The sequence below is a fragment of the Pseudopipra pipra genome, chromosome 23 (genome assembly GCF_036250125.1).
Source record: "Pseudopipra pipra isolate bDixPip1 chromosome 23, bDixPip1.hap1, whole genome shotgun sequence".
NCBI classification, from domain to species: Eukaryota; Metazoa; Chordata; class Aves; order Passeriformes; family Pipridae; genus Pseudopipra; species Pseudopipra pipra.
In genome coordinates, this window is record NC_087571.1 from 6,817,268 (window position 1) to 6,842,333 (window position 25,066).

General features: G+C 53.5%; 1 protein-coding gene across 4 annotated transcripts in view; it reads left to right on the forward strand.

The window, feature by feature from the left end:
* ZBTB16 (zinc finger and BTB domain containing 16) overlaps positions 1–25,066 on the forward strand; it is a 53,708-nt gene that overhangs the window by 6,338 nt on the left and 22,304 nt on the right. For 3 of the 4 annotated variants that reach the window (XM_064634759.1, XM_064634758.1, XM_064634760.1), the window contains one exon: positions 19,795–19,892. In XM_064634759.1, the coding sequence (XP_064490829.1) occupies positions 19,795–19,892 (98 nt within the window). Of the gene's footprint in view, positions 1–19,794; positions 19,893–23,213; positions 24,557–25,066 lie in introns of those variants that run through there. The other variant, XM_064634761.1, reaches the window with a different exon arrangement.

The following is a 25,066-nucleotide window of genomic DNA, read 5'->3' on the forward strand; positions in this document are numbered from 1 at the left end:
CATGCTCAGCTCCAAGCGCAAAGGGGGAAAAGCCCCCTTCGGCTTTCGCATTATTCCGTCCGTTATTGTGCATCGGTTTAGTTATGTGTGTGCTGCGTTTGAAAGCAAAGCTCTGAGGTTCCCATCAGAAAACACCTATTTCTATTTATTTATTTATTTATTTATGCCTGCCCAGTGCATGAAACCTGCCCCACTGAGGACACTTGGGTGGCTTTTCCCCAGAGAGCTGGCTGTCGCTGCAGCAGATTTGCAGAACCTCCTCAGTCCCCGTGACACCTCGCAGAATGATGTTGGTTAAAATGTCTTTTTGGCTGTGCAGAGGGCCCCTGAGAGAGCTTGTGCTGGTTCAGGGATGATGCTGTACACCCTTTCTTCCTTTCCCCGTGGAACATGGGAGTGATGTAGAGCAGCCCGGGCTGTTGGTGACAGAGCATTCCCACAGCTTTCCCCACTTCTACGGGGTGTTGGCTCTTTAGTTATATTGGTGCGTAAATCTGTTTTCCTTGGATAGAGTAAAATGATCTGCATTTTCCTTTTTGCCTGCAATTAGCAAGATTTTTCTTTTGCCCCCCCACCCCACCCCTTGACAGCTTCAAGAGAGGCTTTAAATGAGTAATTACTAAATATTTCCCGGCAGCCAAACACGGGGCCATGGCATCTCCTGTTGCAAAAGTGAAAAATATTTCTGTTTGCAGTTAATTTTAGTGGCAGGCAGATCATGTTAACTGGGTGTAATTGCTTCCAGATATGGCAGAGGGTTTTGTGTGTTGGGATGAAGGGTCTGGTAAGTGCTCACTTCCTGTGTAAATTAGCCTATTCCATTCATTCCTTCTCTCCCGGCAGTCCTGGCTTGTGTCACTCTGCCGGCAAGGGGTTCTTCCCCCCTGGCCCGGCTCAGCGCTTTATGGTGGGATCAGTCCTTCACAGGACACTGCTCCCTCCTTGGCAGGGAGGGATCTGCATCCCGCTCTGCTGCTGGTACCCTGGGCAGAGCTTGGCGTGTGCCCCGGCCCTGGTAGGGACTGGTGTTGTGACAGGTACCAGCTGAAACAGGGAGGGTGGCACGTAGGGAATTTCAGACAGGATGGATTCATATAACATGAGCAACAGGGAAATGTTGCAGACACAACAGGGGAGTCTGCATGTGGCCAGACACTTTTTAATATGGGCTCATGAGCTCCCAGTGCAGTTGTGACATCTGCTCTTGTTCCTGCTCAAGCCCGGTTGCCCAGACCTGCTGTGGGGCATTCAGGTGCATCACCTGCATATCTATTCTGGATAATTTTTATCCAGGCTGAGGCGTGCCTGAACCACTTGGTTTCAGTTTGGAACACACTGGTTTGCGCTGGCACTGCTTTGGGTAACTTGTGTGCTGACAGGAGAGCAACAGGTAGCTTTGGGAGGGTACAAGTGCTGTTGGACCATGTGGATTTACAGAGAAGGTGGGTTTCTCTTTTTGGCAAGAACATGCGCTGCCTTGGTCTCTCTGCAGCTGAAGGAGGGAGCATCACCCTAAGACTGGGGTTGCGGGAGCGAGCCTTTGCAGCGCAGGCTCAGCGCTGGCCGGGGGCCAGGGCCGCCCGGATCATTTTCGCTGTAGTGTTCTTAACTGATTTTAAGTAGATTATGGTTGGATACGTGCCCCGCTGTGCTGGTTCAGGTTTCCATCGGCCTTCGTTGTCTCGTTGCTGTTTTATTGGCGTGCTGTTTAGCAAACAAGCCGGCGGTGTGCGATTGAGGAAACGCTTCTCCACGTAGGCACGAGCGCTGCGAGAGCCTGGCTAGAGCCGCCCGCCCGCCATAAATCAGCGTTAAACACCCTGCTTTGTTACCGGTGTCAGCGCGGGAGATGGGCTGGTTATCGGCGTGTATCAGCCGGGCTGATAACCCCGTGCTCTGTTTAGTGCTGCTCGAGGAGCAGCTGCCTCACTGCAGCGGCAGTGATGGGGGAGCGCGCTGGGTGCCGGCACGGGCGATGCTGTGGCGCTTGCCTTGCGTGCTACAGAGGGGACCGGTGCACCCCCGTCTGCAAATGTAACTTGTGGTGGGGAGGAAGGTGCCCACACTCACCTCGGTGACCTATAAAGAAGGGAACCACAGACTCAGAAGAAAAAAAAAAAAGAGAAACTCGATAAATCCCACAGCCCCAAGCACCAGGCCAGTTCCATCGCTGGTGGAGGGCTTCAAAAGACACGCAGAGATGGCACTTGGGACGTGTTTTAGTGGTGGGTTTGGCACTGCTGGGGGAATGGTTGGACTCAATGCTGTCGAATGTCTTTCCCAAGCCTGGTGCTTCCCAAACACCAAGCCTGCCAGAGTTCAAGGAGCATTTGGACAATAGTTTCAGGCACGTGCTGGTATTCTTGGGGCCGTCATGTGCAGGGCCAGGAGTCACTTTAACGATCCTTGTGGGTTCCTTCCATCTCAGGGTATTCTGTGATTCTATAATTTGTGTACCAGGTACTGCACCAGTTACAACCCATGTGCTGTTTGCCGCTCCATCACAACTGCTGGAATTGCTTTTATCCTCTTGCCACTGAGTTTGGGGATAGTGCTGGGCTCCACATGCTTTGCCCTTGGTCGCCTCCTCTTGTTCTTCTCTCCACACATTATTTATAGTAAATCATATTAGAAAGGAGCGCTAAGGAGGAAGCATGATTCATCCTCCTTGAAACCAGTGCTGACATAAAGGCAAAGAGCTTACTACGTGGTTTTTATTATGGTATTTAGGGGCAGGTTGTACTAATTTTGGCGTGCACAGAGTAAACCTGAGAAGGCTGTGACTCCAAGAAATTTAATTTCACTGCAGCACAGGCTGCGTGTTTAAAAAACCCAACCAAAACCCCGCTGGCCTTCTTGGAAGGGCATGTGCGTGGCAGCACAAGGCTTTTGGGATGGCCTGTTGCTTTCCAGATTTCACTGCGTGTCTTTAGCTGTTCTGTTGGCTTCTCATGGCTTTGCTGTGGTGCGGGAGCAGGGACAGCTGCAAGCACAGGCATCCCCCTTCCCTGTGAGTGTGGTGGGGCACTGGAACCGTGGGAGAGAAGCTGTGGATGCCCTATCTCTGGAAGTGTTCAAGACCAGGTTAAACAGGGCTTGGAGCAACCTGATCTAGTGGAAGGTGTCTTTGCCTGTGGCAGGGAGGTGGAATGAGATGATTTTTAATGTACTCTCCAACCCAAGGCATTCTATGATCACAGGTCTGGAATGGGAAGCACAAATTGGTACAGAAAAGGGCTCCCTGTTGAGGGGATGTGCAGAGGGGATACTTGGTGCGGAGACCCCGCCAACAGCTCCCAGACCGCGGATCCGGGCTGCCCACGGGAGCTGGCTGCTGGCAGCGCAGCACAGGCAGCGCTGGGGATGGATCTCTTATCTCAGCTGGGCACGGCTGCGCTCGCAGCCGGCTGTGCAGTGCACACAAACGGCCTTTGCGTGGGAGATAAGGCGCCAGCGTCGTGCAGTGCCCACGGATCCCCGGCCCCTCGCCGGCCCCTCGCCAGCCCCTCGCCAGCCCCCCTGCGCCCGCGCCGCACCGGCGTGGCACTGGCACACCGTCCCACTCACACCGTGCTGTGGTCAGCCGGATCACGGGTCGTGGTGCCACATGAATCACGGCACTGGGTCGGGCCCCTCTGCCAGCGGCACATGGCGTGGGGTGGCCGGAGTGCAGCAGGGCACCGCTGGCTCACACACCAGGGCCCCTTTCTGCGAAACAGCACAGTGCTCAGAACCGAAACCCTCCCTCTGCGCCTCCCTCCCTCCGGGGCGTTCTGCTATTTTTACCAGGAACGTGGTGATTTCCTCTTCTCTTTTTACCTTCCCCCTGTTCGTAGAAAAGATCCCAGCACTGAGCGTGGGGCAGGGCGCTTCTGCGAATAAGAGCAGTGACCAGAGGCGCCTGTCGTGCACGAAGCCTCTTTGGGCAGCTCTGCCTGCGCTGCCCTTGCCTTGGGGGGCTGTGGAGGGGGCCCCTACTGCTGCCCTGCCTCCCTGGGGTGCTCGGAGCCTGGCTCGCACTTCTCTTGCATGGGGCTTGCCTTGGTGGGAACCAGTGGTGTGCTATGAAACTGGCAGAAAACCCCCTTCCCTCCAGCAGGAATCACCTTAGGAACATTTTAACTTAGATGAAAACCTTTCCGGTGGAAAAAAATGAAAAGCAGTAGTTTTTCTCTTCCCAGATCCCTGGCTTCCCCTGCTTTTGGGTGAGGGATGGGGAAATGCCATCCTGGCTCTGCTGTGCCTTCCCTGGCCTTTTGGTTCACTGTCACCCTGGTTGAAGGACAGCATTTGGTTTGGGTTTCCTGGGGGAATTTGGGCTCTGCATTGTTGGGGGCTGTGGGGAAGATCGCATGTAGGGCAGGTGCTGTGGTGGAAACCGGGTCACCGGCAGCTCCCAGCCCACAGGGAGCTGAGTCAGCAGTACCCAAGAGTGGGACAGCACCAGGGCTGCCGGGGGATGGCCCCAGCCCTGCCTGTGGGATGCGTCCGGCCCAGCCCTGCCCACAGAGCTGGGGAGGGGCACTGGGATCTCAGGATGCAGATGCAAGCGCTTGTATTGATTTCTGGCTTCTCTGATCCTTTAGCTGGAGGCGGCTCTTCCCTCAGCGTCCAACCAAACGTAACTTAAAGCAGTGCAGAAATGTTTATCACCCTTCCCTCGCAGCAGTGAGCGCTGGCCAATGCATTATTTAGCAGGGTGGGAGCAGCAGTGGGCTGCCCTGGGGCAGGGGCTGCGACCACCCAGCACATGGGGGGAGCAGGGGGCTCTGGTGGGTTGTGTGCTGAGGATGTGAGTGGGCATCGCTGGCAGGACCTTGCATTTGGACACATTTTGGACCTTGCATTGGGAGAGGGACCCGTCCAGCTGTGCCCAGCAAGAAAATGGGAAGAGGATGGTAAAAGAAGGGACCTTGATGTTGGGGGCCTGAGCAGGGGGTCACAGAGATGTGCGTCTCCCAAGGATGGTACTTGGGATGCTTTTCTCCTTATCCCATAGTGCCGGCACCGTGTGGCAGGGTCCACTCTGCTGGCCAAGCGCTGTGGCCTTGGCCACTGCCGGCACGGGCAGCTGTGCCACATCCTCCTCCAACTGGAGGTGGAGAGCAGCTCGCTCCCTAATTAGCACCTTTGTTGCTAAGTGAACAAAACGTCCCTGCATGGCCAGCTTCCTGCCAGTGATCCATGTGTCGAGGAAGGGGCTTCCATCGCCACCACACACAGTGCTGTGGTGCACGGCCACAGGGACCGATGTGCTGGAGCCAGGCTGCTCAGGCACCGTGTGCTCCAGGCACCGTGTGCTCTGGCACCGTGTGCTCCAGGCACCATGTGCTCTGGGACTGTGGCTCTGCTGCTCCACGTGTGTGCCCACGCTGGTCGTGCTCCAGGTGCCATCGCTGTCACCTGTTGTGCTGAGGGTCGCTGCTGAGGCAGCTCTTCTGTTCTGGTCTCTGGTGTGTGTATTTTCAATTACCTCTGGTCACCTCTCGCACGGCGCCTGCCCTGCCTGGCAGGGTCAGACATGAGTTAGCTGAGAGTGTCACTGTGTTAAAGGGAATAATCGTGTTGTCTTCAGAGGGATGGTAACAATGGATGTTAATGCCTGTGGAGCAACAGCCCACGGCAGCACTCATTAAACAAGACTCCATTTGGATTGTCAGATCCCTTTGATTCTTCCTGCATCGTCTTCTGCCACATCCCGGCTCCACATCCGAGCATCGGGGTTTTATTATTTTATAGGTGCTGTAATGTTCGGGCTGTGTTGTGTGGTGGAGGCTGGTGTGCTCTCTCCACCATCCTCCTCCTCCTCAGGATGCTCTTCAGCAGCAAACAGGGAGCCACTGGGTGGCTGGAGCATGCAGGGGCTCCTGGCCCCTGGAGGTGTTTTGGAGTTAGAATATCCCATGTTTAGGTGTGTGCGTTCAAAAATATATAATATTTGTGCTAATGAGTGATGGGTTTGTTGCCTTTGGTGTCTGTTGCTGATCACATTCCCCTGTGTGTATAAGCTTTGCCTTTTCGTTAGTAAATAATGCCATGGAAATGAGGGTGAAAAGCACCGTGGCTGTCTGGGCACAGAGAGGGGGCTGTGTGTGTGCTGCTGCCTGTCCTGGGCTGGCTCTGGAGTGGCCAGGCAGCCTTGAAAGGATCTGTGGAGCAAGCTGCCCACTGGAAGGACCAGCTGGGGAGTGGGAGCAGTGCTGAGAATCATTTTCACCCAAGAAATTATTGTTCTTGCAAGAGCAGATTTGAAATCTATTTGACTTTTCAGCACCCTGTACCCCTTTAAACGTTTCCAGTGTATTCTCGCTGATGGGTTACCTTTTCTTTCCCCTTGGGCTATAATTAGTGTCCTTTACACAGAATTGCCTTAGAATTGGATTTGAAGAAGATAAGAATCAAATTACCACTATTTATCTTGTAAATTCCAAAAGATCTACCGAGAGGCACTGTACAAGGGGGATTTTTAAAATATTGTGCTCTGAAAACACCAACCTCCTGTGGGTCCCAGGATTCCCTCGAGGGTCGCATCTGCAAAATGCCCTTGGATACAGGACAAGGCCAGAGGTGCCAGGAGGGAGACAGGATGGTTTCTTCCTGGCTGGGGGCTGGGGCAGGTGGATGCAGGTGGGTGACTGGGTCAGGGTGGCAGCATTATCTCAGGCTGGGCTTTGGTCTTGAACTTCACGGTCCCAGGTAGGCTGGAGAGGAAAAGCCTTTGAAATGCCACTTCTCTCCCGCTTTTCTACACTCCCACCTGGGGTCACTCCCTGCTCCACTGGGCGGCTCTCAGAAGATAAGGCAAGTTGAGTGCCAGAAATGGATGGAGGTAATTTTGGTGGGCTCTGTTTTGACAGAAATTAAGCATCTGAATCTAAATGAAGGAGATGGAGAGCCTAGGCAGCTGAGATTGTATTTTCATAGCATAAACAGTTGCAGAAGAAGATTAATGGCATCTGTGTAAACACTCTGTTGCAGTGGTGAGGGGTTGTGGTTTTTTTAATAGTTAGAAAATACTAAGTATGGCTGGAGGCAAGAGACACTGTACCTCCCTCCTGCTCACACCTTCCACCTCCCCGTCCATCCCACAGTAAATATTCCAGCCGCCCTCAGCCCTGCTCTCCCTTCTTGCAGTAAATTACATATTAAAGTAGCCTGGTAACTGAGCACCGGTTGCTGCGCGATAAGCTCCGGGAAATCGATATGTTTGCCATGTGCCTGCTTGTTTATGACACCTGCCTGCCGAGCAGTTGAGCAATGCTCCGTGGGCCCGGGCTGCGCTCGCAGGAGAGGCTGCAGCAACACTGACGGGTTTTTTTGCTCCCTGAGTGAGGTGTTGCCCGGAGCTGCCCTGCAGCATCCTGTCAGGGGGGTAAAATAAAAGGAGCGATAATATTTGGTGACGCAGAACACGGGGAGGCAGATGGGATCACAAAGCGGGTCACACCTTCATCCGTCTTTGGGGCTTCTCTCAGCCCCTTCCATATGAGTTTCTGCTCTGCTTCTGTTTGTCACCTCCATGGGTAGGTGTGGGAGTGGAGCCCAGGAGTTTAAACACTCCTTCTGTGTGCCTGGGCAGGGAGGCAGCTGCCCACACACACGGTGCTTTGTCAGTGGGGGTTGGCATCCTCTGAGCCCTGTGCCACACGATCCAGTGAAGCAGGGACCGTGCATTGACCAGCGCAATGCCCAGGACCCGTTGGCTGTATCCCAGAGTGTGAGATATGCCCCCAACTCCTTAGGTTGGGAGCAGCCAACCCCAGCTCAGCTCATGAACTGGGATAGCTCTGACTTAGGAAAATCTTCCCCTTGACTTCGCAGCCCAAGGGTTTGGCTGCTTTGCCTGCACAATGGTGGGCACCAGCCCACATTCCCCCTGCTCCAGTGGCTTTTTGGGTGGGAGCAGGGCATTTTTTTCTGAAATCTCAAGTCAGCAAGCTGCAGTAATTGACCTTTTGACCCAGATATAAAGTTGGGAGGTAAAAGACACAGCTTGCAAGATTTTTATAAAACTGTTGACCTCTCACAAGATTAACTCGGAGATAATAGTAATTATCAACAGCTTATGGTGGGTCCAATCGATGGTGAACTTTACCTCCTGCCTAAAACTGAAGGTCAGTGTTTTACTGCAGAAAAGATAACTGCCATGGGTTTTCTCACCACCGCCAGTCAGCAAACGTCCCTGTACAGAGGAATTCCCTGAATGGAGTGCATATGGCTCCTGTGGGAAAATGGGATGGCGCAGTGCAGTGCCCACGTGTGGGTTTTGGTGATGCTTAATGCTGTAGCTGAGCCTCAGCACAGCTCAGGTGGCCTCTCTGCCACTGTGCTGGCACACTAGGACAGTGGCTTCCCTGGGATGCTCGGGTCAGGGGAGCAAGCACAGAGAGGCAGAGCACTGCTCCAAAAAGGCACTTCCTCTTTAATAGCTTTTGATTGTGTGCTTTCACTTTTTATGTATAAAAGATAGTCCATTTAATTAACTTGAGAATGCAATTTCAAAACCACTAATGCTTTACACATGACGGCTCTTAAAATACAAGTAACGTTGCAGTACTGTGCTGTGCTCCCTCTGCCTCTTGTGCCTTGTTTTGGAGACAAACATTCCCCCCCTCGGTAGTTCCGGATCCTTGAATAGGAGTCAAACAGATTTGGGGTGTTTGAACCTGGGTTTGCCTTGTCAGTGTGCCTGGGCTGTCAGGTGCCATCCTCTAGCAATGTCAGTGATTTCCTCCATGTCCTTGTCTTTCCCTGGATGTCACCTGTTAATCTCCAGCCAACAGCACCGTGAGCTAGAGCATCTTCTCTCTGGCACTGGCGAGCAGGCTTCGTTTCTGTGAGCTTTCCTTGAGTCTTGGGTTTCTCCTTTGTACCTTTTTTTTATAGAGCTGGTTTATAATGGATGTGCTTCTGGGGGCAGAGCACACCCTCACCTCAGCCCCTCACTTGAAACACCCCACAGGCCTTTCCAAGTTCCTTAGTTTTTACCAGGCATCTTTAGGCTGTCCCAGATGGATATGGTGGGGGGAAGCTTCAAAGGCTGGCTAAGTGGATGTGGCACAGTCAGTCCAGGTGGCTTGTCCAAAACCTGCACACCCTTGCTGATGTGAGACCCCAGGGTACTCTGACCAGGACCCTCATCCAGTGCACGGATGAGCCCCAGAGCCAACTCCTGTGACTTCCCTCACTATCTAGTGGGGTTGCAGGCAGCTCTGGGGAAACCCCCGTTTTCCCCTCCCAAGTGCCTTTCCCCCAGCCTGGCGCAGGGAAAACGGGTGGGAACCTGGAGGTGAATTGCTGGATTTGTTGTTAAAAACCTGCACGCACCAACTCCCCCTTTTATTTTTTTCCCCCTTTTTTTTTTGTAGCATAGAAACCTCTCTTTGTGGCAGAAGGCTGGGAGGGTTTGAATGCCACATCCCGGCGTAGGAGGCTGACTGGGACCATACGGCTTTATCATTCATTAATTCCTGTGCTCATTCATCCCCCTATTTAAACTCCTCTGTAAAGACGGGAGCTACAGATGGTCTTTTGGTACCCGCTTTAGCCGACAGCCCTCGGCCCCGACAAAGGGGTACAGAGGGAGCAACAGAGTGTACAAAATATTTCCAACCATTAGAAATCGAGGTCTCATTCACCAGCGGCTCCTGTTTTGAAAGCGAATTTATGCAAGCGTCGTAACCCCCAGGCAGGGCAGGGCCAGGAGTGGGACTGAGCCGAGGGCAGCATCAGCTGCTTTTGCCTGCGATAATTTGGTGCCAGATCACTGTTTCCAGTTTGCTTCAAGAATTTGTTATTGTTGTGGCACCAACATCACCCTTTGGTGTGGGAAGCAATGACCAGAGTGTCACTGGCTGTGCCTCAGGTGTCCCACTCGTGCTGGCCAGTGGTTTGTCCTGGCTGTTTGCTGGTGCAGCAGCCACCATGTTCCCAGTGTGTTTGGGGTTTGTGTGTGGTGTCAGTGATGTGCTGAGCTGGGGGTGCACTGGGGCTGTGGTGCTGGGAGTGACACCGGTGGTGCCTCTGCCTGCCCATGCTCTGGTTCCCACGGGTGGTTCGAGTCCCACGGGTGCAGGGGATGTTCAGGGCTCCCACTGTCTCTGTCTTGTCCTCAGGAAAGGTTTGCAGGGAAGCATTGGGGGTGTGGGAATACTGGTGTGCAAGGGAACAGCAGTATCACCCCTTGGCAGAGGAGGAACTGCTGCTCTCATGGCTACTGGGGAGCTGTTGGGGCACATGGGGGATGTTTCCTTAACAAAAAGCCTGTCTGGCCACTGCTGAGGGGGCTCCAGACCCGACCCCGGGCACTGCATTTGCTGCCATGCTCCATCCTTTCCGCGGGAAAGTTGGGACCAAAAGTTTTCTCATGGAAAAACCGAATTCTGCGATCTCGTTTTTGCACATGCTGTGCTTAAATATTAACACCAATTGAGCAAATTGCCTTTTAACTGCCTTTATTTTCTTTCATTAACGGTATAATTTAAAAGCTCCCGAATTTGCATGGAACCTGTTGTGCGTGTTGGGGCGGGGGGTGAGGCTGCTCATAAATGAATTAATTGTGAGCAAGCCTCCTTGGGGAGGTCCCACGGTGCCGGGATGGCTCAGCAACGCCCGGGTTTGGGACACCGCGTACTTTTGGCTGGGGGGAGCGGAGTGTGCTGTCAGCGCTGGCGTCCTGCTCAGAGCTTGGCTTGCCCGGAAGGTATTTATTTATTTTTCAGCAAAACATGTTGTAGGCTGAGCAAAACTAATTACAGAGAGCTGAGGCAGCGTCTTGTGTTAGTGCACCAGGGCTGAAACTGGTGCAGGAGGGAAAAACTGCAGGGGAAAGTTGCCAGTGCTGTGCCCCCGTCGCCGTCCCCCCGTGCGAGGCCCTGCAGCACCGGCAGCGTCTGCCCGTGTTGCTGTGCCATGAGATGACAGGTTACAGTGTGATTCCAGCCAGCTCCGCTCGCTGCCTCCGCGCGGATGCTGGTGCGGTTTCGGGAGTGAAGCCAGCGCGGACACGGTGGATGCGGTGCAGCCCCACGTGCTGCACTGTGCCGTGCTGACAGCTCTGCCAGGGCTCGGCCTGGGGGAGCTCCTTGGACACCTCCCACTTCCATAGTCATTCCCAAAGTATATGTTTTCTAAGGGAGGTCTTGCAGTTGGATGGACAGCAGTGGCCTCAGTCCCTGAGCTACCAGGGCATTCCCCTTGTTGCCACCTCCTTGTCCTGGGCACATTGGGTCTCTCCGAAGCCTAGTACAGTGTGGATATGCTAAATTACTGCCTTGACAAGGTGCATAATGTTCATCTCCCAACTTCCAACTGGAAATAATTAGTTATTTGTCCGCCCCGGGAACTCTTGAGAAGGCAGTGTGAGCCTGGGCAAAGGCAGCGGGTGCTGGCAGAGGGCAGGAGGAGACCAGCCCATGGCTGGGAGAAGCGTCTCTGGGTAATCCATGGGGAGCGTGGCATCTCCAGCCTGTCTGAGGGCATTTCTCCTGCCAGAGAAGGGCTGTGTAACAGCCCAGCATTAGGGTTTCATTAATCAAAGACACTTCCACTGCCCCTGTACAGCAACATCGGTGCTGCGCCTGTCCCTCGCTGACAGCTCCCTAATTCATCTTCCCGGGGAAGGGGGGACGTGCTGCTCTTACCGCTCGTGCTGCCAATGCTGCAGCCGTTGCCTGTTCTCCTTCCCAAACTTTTGAAGCCCAGCTGGTGTGGGGAGTGCTTTGGGAGCCTCTCTGGGAGCTGGTGAGCGCAGGGCAGGCAGTGTGCACAGAGCAGAGGCGAGACCTCTGACTGGACTCCTGCACGCTTGGGGTTCTCCCATCCCCGACCCAGGGAGGTGTCTCTGCCCGTCCCCAAAATTCAGGCATAAAACCCGGGTGTGCACCCAGTGGTTCCATCCCAGGAGCCCAAACCAGTCCTCCAGGAGGGCACATGACTATGCACAGAGCCAGGCAGCAGCAGATTGGAATCAGGCATTCTTAATTCTAGCTACAAAAACACAATATTTTGGAGTTGCTAATAATAAGAAAGTGTTTTCATCAAAGGTTTATTCGTCTGTGTGCTGACATCTGGAGAGCTGAGATAGATATTTTCCTTAAGACTGTATTTCCAAGCCATGAGCTCTTCCCTGGCTGTTAATTAATCCTTTGTAGTTTAGCGACTGATGAAATCATGACTCTATGAAATTTTAATCCTTGTGCTGTATAGGCACAACCGACATTATCAGAGGACCCCAGGTGTGTGCTTGAAATTAGTTTGTTGAATCTCTTGCATATTTGATTACCTTATAAAACTCCTCGGGATCTGGGCCGCTCCTGGGAGCGGTGGCGTTTGCCTGTGGTTTGTGCCTGTTCCTGGCTGCAGTTCCCAGGTGGGCTGAGGGGGAGCCGGGGCAGAAACCAGGGAGGCACCAGGGAGGGGGCATCAGCATCTCCATAGGGAAATGAGGGGTGGGAAGCACATGTCTCCCTGATGGAACAGAGCAGCCGAGCTGCTGATTGATTCCATCTGGCACCTGGGTGCTTTTCCCACTCCCTGAAGGGGAGCTCAGTGCAGGGAAGTGGCTCCTGGGCCCATCTCAGCTCATCCCTGCAGCAGCCACGTGGGTGCCACCCTGTTTCTGACACGTCCAGCCTCAGCCCTGTGGTCGGGTCATCGAAGAGAGTGGAAATTAAAAGAAAATTCTCCCTACTCTAAAAAACTCTTCCACTCATTTAGGTTGCTCTGTGCTCCAGCATCCCAATAGCATATCCATTCTTCCCTGTATCCCTGCTTTTGGCTCCTTGGGGACTTTTGCTGTCTCCCCAGGGCTCTGGGAGCTACAGGCTCCCCCTTTACTGGGTAGCAGTGGGATGATGCAGCCTGGACTGTCTCAGGACCGTTGTCCCTGGAAACCATCCGATGCTGAATGCTTTCTGTGCGTCATAGAATCCCAGACTGGTTTGGGTTGGAAGGGACCTTAAAGCTCATCCGGCTCCAATCCCCTGCCATGGGCAGGGCCACCTTCCACTGGACCAGGCTCTCAGAGCCAGGTGTCCCAGCCATCCCGAAGGTCGGGAGGAAGGAGCGGCTGAGGCCAGCGCTTCGCTGGTGCTCTGGTGGCACACGTGCTGCTACAGAAACCAGATGACGAATGTATTTTTAAACTTGGAATCCATGAACCGCTTATTATTTCTGAATTAGGAATCAAAACATCTGCATAATCACGCCGCTGCTGCGGCAGATGTACTCGGCACGAAGGTCACTTTGCCTTTTTGTTGAGATCTCGTATTATTTTGAATAAGCAGCGCCCCCCGTGCTCTGCCTGACGCCTCTGACACCCGTGTCATGTTGGCTCAGCGCTGCCCAGCGCAGCCTGGGGCTGAGGCTGCCCAGCCCAGCGAGTGCTCCTCTCCCAGTGCTCAGCACGTCAGTGTCACCAGATGCCCGAAGAATGGGGATGGTGATTTTGGACGGCACATTAGTGCCGGTTATTCCAGGCAGGGCCGCGTGCATCGCGTTAACCCCTCGGTGCCTGTGCTCCGTCCCCACCGTGGTAGTGTGGAATCGTGGTTCTGTTTGCGTCAGTATCCAGGTGGTGCAGTGGAGATCAGGACTGTTCCCTGGGCCAGCAGAAGCTGCTGACACCCGGTACCATTGCTCAGTAAATTGTGCAGTGGCTGCATTCCGAATCCCCTTCTGAAAGCCACAGATCTCTCCGGCTTCGGAGCTGGGGCAGCGTCTGTGCCCCTGTCTGCGACAGACAGGAGATGCTTCCCCACTGCCAGCTGCACCACTCGGATGCAGGTTTCCCATCCATGCTTGTCCCCTCCGGTGCGAGCCCATGGACCCCCTTGCGTGGGGGGGCTGGGATACACAAAGGGAATGCTGGCAGGGATAAAGCTCTGTCCAGGGGAATCCCAGTCAATAACAAATATCGAATGCGAATCTTAAACCAGGGCCTTGGAATACATCACAAAAAAAAAAAATCTGTATGCTACCCTATTTTCTGTGGCCAGTTTCTCTTTTCCCAGGCCATGGGGCTGGAAGTGCTGTTCCGGTGGGATGCTGAGAGTAGCCAACAGGAGATGGTGCCACATGTGCTCAGCCCAGGCCAGTGGCAAACTAGGAGAGTCACTGCCCTCTGGCAGCATTTTTTTACACTTGTTGTGATCAGGGTCTAAAAAAAGATTGGAATTGTGCATTTGGTGTTTGTGTCCTGGTTCTGTGTCAGGTGTGGTAGGATAAGAGGATCCTTTCCTTGGTTTTTTTCAAAGGGGAAGGGTTGGCATCATGCTGGAATGATGTCACGCCACAGGATCTGGTTTGAGCTCATAAATTAGCTCGTGGTAAATATAAATATTGTACAGGCAGGGAGTTTCAGGGCTTTCTATTGATAGCTCTCCCCTCCCCTGGCTGTTTTTTTTTTTTAATCAAAACCTTCAGAAATAGTAAAATCTTTATTTCCATTCCTATTTCCTGTAAGATTTATTTATTTATTTTCAGCAGCAGTGGTGGTTTGAGGGCAGGTTTTTTTGTCGGTGTTTTCTTTTTTTTTCTTCTTAATTTATTAAAGCGAAAAGAAGGTCTCAGTTCCCTTCCCCCTTCCCCGTGCCCTTAATAGCTCTCCCTGCTATTTTAATCCTACGGGCTGGGAGCTGAGGGCAGAGCAGTGACTGCAGGAGCCACCTTGGCTTCCCCGTCTGCCCCTGCTGCAAACAAGACGTGGCACCGCTGCCTCGATCTTGATAAAACAGATCAGGGATGAATCAATTTCATATCAACTTACCTGGGCAAGGGTGATGTAGGTGGAAATGGGGCAGCAGTGAGGGTTTGGGGGACATTACTGGGATGCAAAGCGGTGCCGGTCCCGCTCAACCTGCCCAGCGTTTGGTGCATCACACGTGCCGTGCCGTGGTGGGGCTGTGCCGGCTGGTGGCCGCCCCTCCGGCAGGCACCACGGTTACGGCCCAGTATAAATAAAATTAGAAGGCTCCCATAAAACTCTGTTATTGCTGCGGCACAAAGTTAGAACCACTGGAGGTTTGTGCTCCCTGGCACTCGCGCGCAGCAATGAATATTTTATAGGAAAGGAAATACTTAGTGTCTGAATCTTTTTATAGCGCTGACGCTCCCGTGGTTGGTGAGCTGCCCCTCACACCCACGCCCTTCACCAGCGCTCGCAGGGCTGGGTCCCCCCAGCATCCCCTGGCCCCACTGCCCTGCAGCATCCCATGGTGCCACAGCATCTGCCAGCCCCACAGCATCCTCTGGTCCCACTGCCCTGCATCCCGTGGCCCTGCATCCCTGGGAGTTGCAGAGGAACGAACCAGGGAAATGCAGCAGGGTGGACAGGGGAAAACAGTGGGGTGGGGATCTCGACCTGGTGTATGGACTTTGGGAGATGCAGCAAAACCGCTGTGTTAGTCCCAAGGACTGATTTCTGTCAGTGCAGGACTCTGAGTGCTGCACTCATGCATGTTTTTGCCTGGCTTTGGACTTGTCAGGACTCTGCTGTTTTCCTTGTGTCACACACCTTCCCAGTTCCCCCGCTGTGTTTGGTGTCCAAAATACGGATCAGACAGGGTGTGGGCAGAGATGTGCAAGCCCCCACAGCCCCTTGCCACAGGTCTCCCATGCCAGGCTGCATTCCAGCCACACGCTGCTGCAGGCTTTGTCTCAGGACTCGCTGCTCCAACAGGTACAGAGAGAACCTCGGCCGTGCCGGCGCCGTTCCTCGGCAGCGACGGGTTCTTGCCTCCCCTCGGTAGCCAGCCGCCCTGCCAAGCTGCGCCCCGGCCCGGAGATGACAAAGTGCCCTTTAGTTAATTGCAGAACGGATCGCCTGGAGTTAAAAGTTCTGATTTATACGACTATGGCTCTAACTGCTCAATAACACGGGCCCGTAATCTACTTTCATTTCAAACAGAAGGGTGATTTATGGGGCAGCATGCCGCTTTAGCTCAGAAATGAGGTGTTCAACATATGCTCTGTTGACATAAATTTGGAATTTATCGCTCCTGTCAAAACTGCCTGTTGGACAAAGGTGCGCATTAAGGCAATAAATGGCTCGGAATAGTTTTCTGTCAAATTTCCTAACCATTGTATTCACTCTGTTTGAGGGGAAAAATATACACTTAAAAGTAATCAAACCGCCAAGAACCATGCGTCTTGTTCAGTATGGAGGGAGGGGAGGGGGTCTCCTCTTGCTTCCAAAAATGGGTGGCAGGGAGGGGCTGGGATATGAGAGCTCCTCAAGTGAAAAAAGCATAAGGCTGTTTTAGGCAGGTTTTTAAGCAGGCAGAGCAGGGACTTGTTTGTGGTGGCAGTGGGACACTTGCAGTGGTCTTTATGTACCAGGGCTGGACCCGTACCCACACCCCGGGATGCTCTGCTGAGCCCCCGTGTCCCCCTGGAGCGGGCAGTGGCGTTTGCCACCGACCCCAGCCTTTTCACACGAAGCACCCTATGGGGAAAACTCATAATTTTTACACCGCGTGGTCTTGCTGGAGTCGCCGTCCCTTTGAAGTGCTTTTTGCGGGGCATTTACAGGCCTTTTTAATTACCATCAGCTTGCGAGGGGCCAGCCTCTCGCCTGGCTTTTGTTTGCCGGTGCTGGGCGGGGAGGGGGTATCGCTGGGTTTGTATTCTGCCTGGACAGCCGTTTGCCAGAGCCCTGCACCGGGGCTCGCTTGGGAGGGTTGGATCCAGCCCTGGGACTCCATGCCACAGGCATCTTCATTGCCCTGGGCATCCTTGTCAAGCATCCTCCAGTGATATCTCACAACCTAGAGGCTTTGGGCAGCTTTGTGTTTCCACGTGCCTCAAGCAGGCCATCGAGTGGGAATTAGGGGAAACCCTCTTTTTACAAAAAAGGCACTTTTCCCGCTTGCCACTGCTCTTCATCCCATGGGCACCTTCTCAGCCGATGTGCTCATAGGGACCTTGCAGGAGAAAGAAGCACAATTTCAGCCTCAAATCAGAATAATAAAGCATAGTTTATCTTTTGGCACGGAGTTTGGACAGCACTGCCAAGCAGGGATGTATTTGAACGCCCTTCAGTCCCCCACCCCCCCTTTCTGGAGGCACAACTTCAGAAGCGTGTATTGATCTTTCCCCTCAGATCTTAACAGCCCGAGCAGCCGTAATACCTTGCTTACATCTGCCAGGTTTTTGTGCAGTTTTGCAACATCTCCTTAATCCGGTGAGCAGAAATAGAACATTTCAATCATATTTCGCTACCGGGAAACGGAGCAGATAAAGCGCTTTAAGACCTTGTTGAAAGGGACCGTGCAAGATGGCGAGCGATAAGATCGTCCTAGAAGCAGGCGCCGAACGGAAAACTTTTGTTACCGCTGAAATTTGTTGATAGAGATATTGCAGCTAAATTACTCCTCGAGCACCCCAGCGCCCCTTCAACACAATGTGGAGGGGACGTGACTCGGGGACATCGCAGCGCCCTGGGCAGTGGCAGGTGGGGATCTCCAGGGTGCCCTGGCACCAGCAGGTCTGGGGGGCTTTGTGGCTTTGTTTCCTCACTCTGTGTTGGGGAGGGTGGGAGAAGAAGTTGTGTTGGGTTTGCCATAGGCTTGGGCAATGCGGAGAAAGGAAGCTTGTCCTTCCATTTCTCTGTTTCTTGAGACTCACTTAAAAAAACCCCCAAACCTCCATGTTTTGCTCAAACTAATTAGCTAATTAGACTTTAATTCAGTGAAAAGGCATTCTGGCCTCAGAGAGGGCAGTGTGGGCCCTGAGGATGCTGTACTCTTCATAACAAAGTGCTTTTAACCCAACATTAAATGCAGGAGCGAGCGCAGCCCGAGCCGGGGAGTGTGACAGGCATGTCCCGAATTAAAAATGCAAAATGAGAAGGTTGTCACTTATTGAGCTGCTCGTTGGCAGCGGAGCCCTGTCAGGAGGCTGGTGTTTTATTTATTTTTGCAAGGCGGATAAATCCTTTGGATTGTAAACCTTCTTGGCCTGAATTCGTGCATGACTCCTAATCCTCCGCTATGACACAGTGAATTCAGGACAAGCCTGATTAATAATTACATTATACAGCAAAGTTGAGAGTTGAAACCAACTCCTGCTCCTGTCCTTTCTGCTCCACAGCATCTGCTGAACATCACAGGGTCTCCTCCTGCTCCCACTCTTTGTGCATGCCACCTCCTGCGAGGTGGGATGTGGGGCTGGCAGTTATGGAACAGGTCCAGGTGCCCCATGGGGTAGGGGTAGATTTGGAGCTCGAGGCTCTCTGCAGCTGTGAGGGGTGATCCTGCTTGGACTCAGAGCAGCAGGAGCTTCGTGCCAATAAAACTTACACTTCAGGGGAAGTAAAGCTCAGACAAAGCTGAACCTCCCCCCAGCACAGGCACATGGTTCTCACAGCCTGCACAGCCGGGGCTGAGCCCTCCCGTGGGAGGGTCCACATCTAGGCCTGGGCAGGACCATTCCTGTTTTGTCTTTGGCAACAAGGCAATAGAAATACGCTTGTCCTGCTGCGGAGCAATGATAAATGGTGGCTGTGATCAGAGGTCGGCGCACAGTGATGGGCTGTTACTCCTCAACACACACAAATACTTCTCTGTTTACAGCATCTGATGTTGAAACTTTGCACGTGCTGCTGTTGTGAGTCCTCCCCAACCGCGGGTCCAGGCGGCTCACGGTGACCGAGGGCTGGCAGGGACAGCCCGTGTGTTTGGGGCTTAGGGACGTTGGTCAGCGTGGCTGTCAAGTGCAGAGCTGGGTGGCTTTGCAAAGAGTCTGTTTGTCACCAGCAGAGGTGGCAAAATAAAGCACCAAGCCCCCATTCCACGTATTCCAGGCATTGCATCCCCCCACACACCCAGAGCAGCAGAGGCTGTTGGGGGGAGCGAGCCTCAGGGTACTCCTGTGCGGCGTGGTGGGAGCTGAGCAATGGCTGACCCCAAAAGGGAGGGGGAATGGGTATGGAGGGGCTGCCATGGGACAGCAGTGATGGCTTGGGAGTGAGACCAGATTAGGTTGGATTCATTGGTGGTTATAGACTTGGACAGTGCTCCTTTAATGCTGCCTGTTAAAGGTCATTCCATTTGGTGGAGGGCTCCAGCCTTGGCTGCCCAAAGATGGAGCATCAGTGTCTTTGCTGTAAAGACTGGGTGATAACTCAGGGTGTGGCCGTTGCAGCCGAGCCCAGCACCTGCTGCCGTGGCCAGTGCCCTGGGCGGAGGGCCCCGCTGGTCCCCAGGATGTGGGGGATGCTCAGCCCCACGGCGTGCTGCGCCCACGGGGTGGGCGACGTGGTTGGAGGTTGTGCAATGCTGCCCGGGCGTAGCTCAGTGTGTACCTGGGGCTGCCAGGAAACAGTGAGTGGCAAATTTCCTGTTTGCGAGCTGGTGGTTGCGTTTGTTGCTTGTGATTTGTGTTGCACTGAATTTGGATGGAAATTGGGATTTGGTTAGAAATGCACACAAACAACCTCTTAAAGTGGTTGGGTTTTTTTTTGGCACACAGTGCCCTTTTTCAAAAGTGCTCAGGGCATGGGGAAGGAGTTTGCCAACACAGACTTTACCTGAACTCCAGATTTCAGATTTATCAGGTTTATCAAAAGACTCGAATGACAGGAGCAATGACAAAAATTGACCCGGAGAGGGTCGTCTCCCCAGTGCTGGGAAATCACACAGGACCTACCCTGTCCATGCTTTCCCTGCAGGGCTTCTCAAGCCAGAACCAACCTAGGGTGATATGTGGGTTGTGGGAAGCATTGGGCAGTTTCTCAGCGTTATTTCGGGTCAGTTCCCTCCGGCGCAGGACTAACCCCACTCTGTTCTCCCCTAGGAAGCTGCACAGCGGGATGAAGACGTACGGATGCGAGCTGTGTGGGAAGCGGTTCCTGGACAGCTTGCGGCTGCGAATGCACTTACTGGCTCACTCAGGTGGGTTGGAGGGGGGTGCTGGGTTGCTCTCCATGCCCACTCAGGGGTGCTGCGACCGCTCAGCTCACACGTCTTGTCTGAAGCAGACACGTGCGGAGCCGGCTGCGCCCTTCCCTGGGCAGCATGTTGCAAACTTGTTCTCCAGTGCCCAGTAATTTGATTTATTTAAATATTCTTTTTTGGAGTTTGTTTTCAAGTCCTTAATTCTGGAAATATTTTCCAGGCTAAGCAGCTCAGAATAACAAACTCTACATGCCATGCAGCTGCTCGTGGTCAGCCCTGCTCATAGTGTGAGCACTGGCTCCACCTCGGCGCCCATGTCCTAGTGCCGTGCTCTCATACAGGCCCCTGCTGCAGGTTCGTTAGCAAAACTGTGGAATTAGGCATTCTCTGCCTAATGAATCTGAGTAGCAGGTTCACAGGCTGCAGGACCTTTAATTAAATAGGGAAGGGCTGGAGCGCTGCAGTAAAGGGAAGACTTGTGCTCTGCAAGTGGATAGGAGCTGATGTTTCCCTTGGAGGTGCAGCCCCTGGCACAGCTGAGGGTCAGATGAGGAGAACTGGGGATGGCCACCAGACCCCTGTGCTCAAACACGGCCAGGAGTCCTCCTCACTCCAAGGAAAGATCACCTGGGGGTAACAGGTACTGCAACCACAGCTCTGCTTGCAGTTAGCGTGGCAGGGAAGCTCTATTATGTTTTATATTGTTTTGTACACTTTTATCTATTTTTTTGCCCTTTTTCCCTTTTTTATTCCCCACTACCCCTTGTTCACACAGCGGGGGCTGCTGCCCCCACACTCCTTCTGGCCAGGTGCTGCTTTCTGCTTTTTGGGGTGTTGAACCTAGCCCTGACCCCATCCCCATCCCACCATTTTTTGGGACTGACACTGGCTCCTCAGGGTGCCCATGGACAGTGGCAGGTTGCTGGAAGAGGTCCCCGGGATGCTGGTCCCCCCAGTGCTGGGGTGCAGGATGCTGGTCCCCCCCCAGTGCTGGGGTGCAGGATTCTGGTTCCCCACAGCGCTGGTGCACGCGGCTCGTGTTTGTTATGGTCGTGTTGGCTCGCAGCCTGTCCCTGGCAGGCAGCCAGCTTTGTGGGTACAGTATGTACAGTGAACACCGAGCCAAGCTTGTCATTGCGCAGGATTAATATTTTTTTTTTTTTTTTTGTAAATCCAGCAAGGGTGGGGGGGTGGGGAGAGCTCTGCCTCGCACTCACAAACAGCCACTGCGAATTCCAGCGCTGTTATTTATTAAAGCAGGAGACCTTTGCACCTCTTCCCTCGCCTCCCCCCGCCGCCAGCCCGGGATGCAGCGAGGTTGTGCCGGAGCAGCAGCACAGGGCTTGTTTTCAGCTCCAAAGGCAGCTTGCATCCGCACTAATGGACCATGTGTTTAGTTGGGAGTTTGCCCCTTGGGAGAGCATTGTGGTGGGATGGCTTGTGCCCCCTGGCACCCACCTCCAGCCCTGGTGGCAAAGGGTTTGAGGGGGTTGACATCTCCAGCTTCCCCATCCAAGCCTTTGATGGGTTGTGGTAAAGGTTCCCAATTGAGGAACGTTTGGGGACCAGCCCTGGGGGTGTGGTGCTCCGCAGCAGGGTGGGCACACAGCACGGTTATTGCAGCAGCCTTGCAGGTGCGTGTTGACTCTCAGTGTAAAGCATAAATGTAAAGCCTTTAATGCCATGCAGAACCTTTCCCTGTGTGCTGCCCACGCTGCCGGCGGCTGAGCCCTCAGATACCTCTAAGGATGATACTGAGAGTTACCCCACTCCCAGAAAAGCGAATTGCCAGGGAAGGAGAGGTGGGAGACCTGGCTCATTGGTGGTATGGTTGAGAAGCACCATTGGTTTGACCAGAAATAGTGCTCAGTGGGTGCTCATTCACAGCCTGGGATGCCGGTTACTCAGTACCTGCTGTCAGCGGGGTGTGTTCCCCAGGACAGGGAGGAAAGTGGGTTTCTGTCTGTCCCCTCTCACTTTGCCTCTCCGTCCAGCAGAAATCTCTGCCATGGAGATGGCTGTGCAGCCCTTCTCTGCTCTGGGCTGGGAAGGGTGGGAATAACCAGCAATGCATGTGGATGCTTATGGGCAGCATGGGTAGCGTGCAGGCAGCAGCCCTGCAGACCCCTGCCCTGTTGGCCCACACCCTTCCTCCCCACCCAAATATGCTCCTGCATCATCAGGAGGGGCAGACAAAAGCCCCAACATCCCAGAGGGTGACAGACATGCTGTCAAGGGGCTGCTGGGGAAGTGTGGTCCAACATGCTGGTAGGGATGGCACCTCAGGCAGGAGGGAAGGGTGAATCCCACCCTCAGCTCTCCCTGCCCAGCGTTAGGGGAGGGGGCTCATCCCAGGTCACCCACCTCCACCAACCATTGCGCCTCTCCCCCAGGTGGGATGTACGGGCTGGAGGGGGGGTGACGGCAGCTCTGGCCCCCTTGCCCCCGGCCGGTACCCGCGGCGGCTCCCCGGGGAGGCCTCCCCCCCCCGCCCGGCTGGCCGGCGTCCCGCGCTCGGTCCCGGGTGATGTCAGCGGCCTGCCGGCAGGTCTGGATGTTCTGCCAGCGTTCCCGCGTTTATGATCATCCGCAGATGTGCATCCAAGAACACACTGTACCCACAGCAGAAATTAATGCAGGCTTGACTGCCGGCCAAGCCGCGCACACGGGGGAGAGGAAGAAAGAAAACAAAAACTGTTTAATGCTGTTTATAAATTATACACTGGCTGATGAAAAATACATTTCTCTCGCTCCCCCCCTCCCACCCCTCCCCATCCTCTTTGCCTCGAGAGCCTGAGCTGAGACCAGAAGAATATGGTTTGCTTTTTAGCTCCTGTTTTGGCCGGGTTCCTGGACCTGGCCGCTGGGTCGGAGCCAGCTGCCTGCTCCCCCCACCCTTACCTGATGAAATGTGTTTATTTTTCACCCGCCGCCACCTCTCTCCGCTCTCCTCATTTGACTGTCCCTTGTTATTGACATTATTGACATTACTGAAGGTGGGGTGCAGAGAGGGGCTCCAGGACCCCTCGCACCGTGGTGCTCCCCATGCCCAACACATCCAACGTCCATCCATCTGTCTTGTTCCCTCCCTGTGTCTGCGGCCATCGCCACCTATCTGCTTTCTGCTGGAGGGGGGAAACTTCCCAAACTTCCCCCAAGGTTGTGGTGCTGCAGACCCCCCTCACTTGAGCTGAGGGGGTAAATGGGGCAGGAGCACCCCCACCCCTGCCCACCCCTCCCCGCGCACTCACCAGCTATTTACGCAGCTTTTGTGTTGGTTTTTTTTAATACCACTAATGTTTATCATTTGCCCAACAGGCTTGACAGATTTTGTTTCCTGTCGAGCGGTGGCGGTGGCAAAGCCCCCCCGGTTGCCAAGGAGCCGCCTCCCCGCACCGTCACGGGCTGATTTGGTATTCCGTGCGGCGCCCCGCCGCATTTCTGTATGCAAGACAAAGTGTTTTGATGGAGGACGATTGCAGGAGTGTCTGGAGGCTGTTTGGAGTTTTATGGGCTGTGCAGTACGCGCCGTGCTCGCTCGCCGTGCGGGGCTGCCGGGGATGGGGTCTGTCATTTTTTCCCCATGGAGAGGATGCTGCTGGAGAGAGCAGCACTGGCAGGGCGGCGGAAAGGGGGGATTATGTAAAAACCTGCCGGGTTTGGCTCCCAAGCTAAAAATTTGCATTTTTATTATTATTTTTAAAATTAAAATACCCCCTGCTCCACCTGTTCCCATGTGGTGTGGGAGTCGGTGGCACAGGCTTGCCAAGGTTGGGTGATGGTGTTGCCGGTGACTGCCACCTCACCGGCCCCCAAGGCTCTGCTCCATCATTCCAGGTGCTTTCCCAAGGCTCGCCAGGGCAGCCCGTGAGATGATGCTACAGCATCCTTCCCAGCAGAGCCTCTGGCATTCCAGCATGGAGTCCCTCTCACCCCGTAACGCCCATGCTTTTTCTCATATTCAGTTATTGCCTTTCGATGGCACTTTGGGAAGCAGGAGCTGAAGCCAGCTCTCCAGGCCTGCTCTGCAGCTCCATCTTTTTTCAGCCCTTCTTGGGTTTCTCTACTGTATTTTTTTAGTGCAGAGATTTTCACAACTGTCTCTTCCACTTGGGTGAAACAGGGGAAAAGGGAAATAATAATAATAATAATAATTATAATAGTAATAATAATAATAATAATGGCAATAATAAAAACCCAAAAGCAGCTTGATGTGGGCAAAAGAAGAAAACAAGAGAATGGGGTAGAGAACAGGCTAAATTTAAAATTGTAATTGGCTGACTTCCACAGGCTTGCGGGTGTTTTAATGACTCATAATAACTTCATTTAAAACCAGCTGAGCAGAAAATAGATTGGAGAGGAGCCTCAGGCCATTATGGATTTGTTTTTTTTTTGACAAGCTCTGTTTTCGGCAGCCAGGAAGGCACTCGCAGAGGGCTCGGCTGCTGCGCTCCCTGAGTTGGTGGTCTGCCCAGCAGAGATTGTATAGAAACCAGGGCCGGCTCTTCTTTTTTTTTTTTCCCCTTTTTTTTTTCACTGATTAAAAATAGATGCCTTGAGGTATTATTTTAGCATCGCTGTGGTTTGATGCTTTTTTTCTTTGTACTTCTGATGTGGTAAACGGAACATAAATAAAATTGTTTTTGAAATTACTGAATTAATTAGGTAGTAAAGCGACGACAGTGCATAAATTTACTTAGCAATTTTTTTTTTAATCCATATTTCCCCCCCCCATCTCCACTTTCTCACCAATTACAGGCTGTTAATAATATATAATCCCAAATTTTTATTAATCCACTCTGCTGGGGGAGGAGATGTCACATTGTACTGGCGGGGCCATCATGCTGAAATGGCAGTGGGGAAGGACTGGATCCCCCCCCACTGATCTCACCAATTTCCCATCTTCCTCCTCTCTTACCCATCCTCCTCCTTCTCATCCAGAGGATGCTGGTGGCCCCTCTTTTTCCTTTATTCCTTCTCTTTTCCTGAGCTAGAGTTCAGAGTGCCTCTCCCGCAGCCGCTCAGCCTCCAGCCCCACAAAAGTTTCTCTTCCCCAGTAAAGTCATTAAGTGATGGGTGTTGGGAGGGACTGTTGGGGTGATGGTGGCTGAAATGAGATGAGCTCTGTTGTCCAACCTGCCGAGCTAAGCCTGGCTGGTGAGGAGGGACCG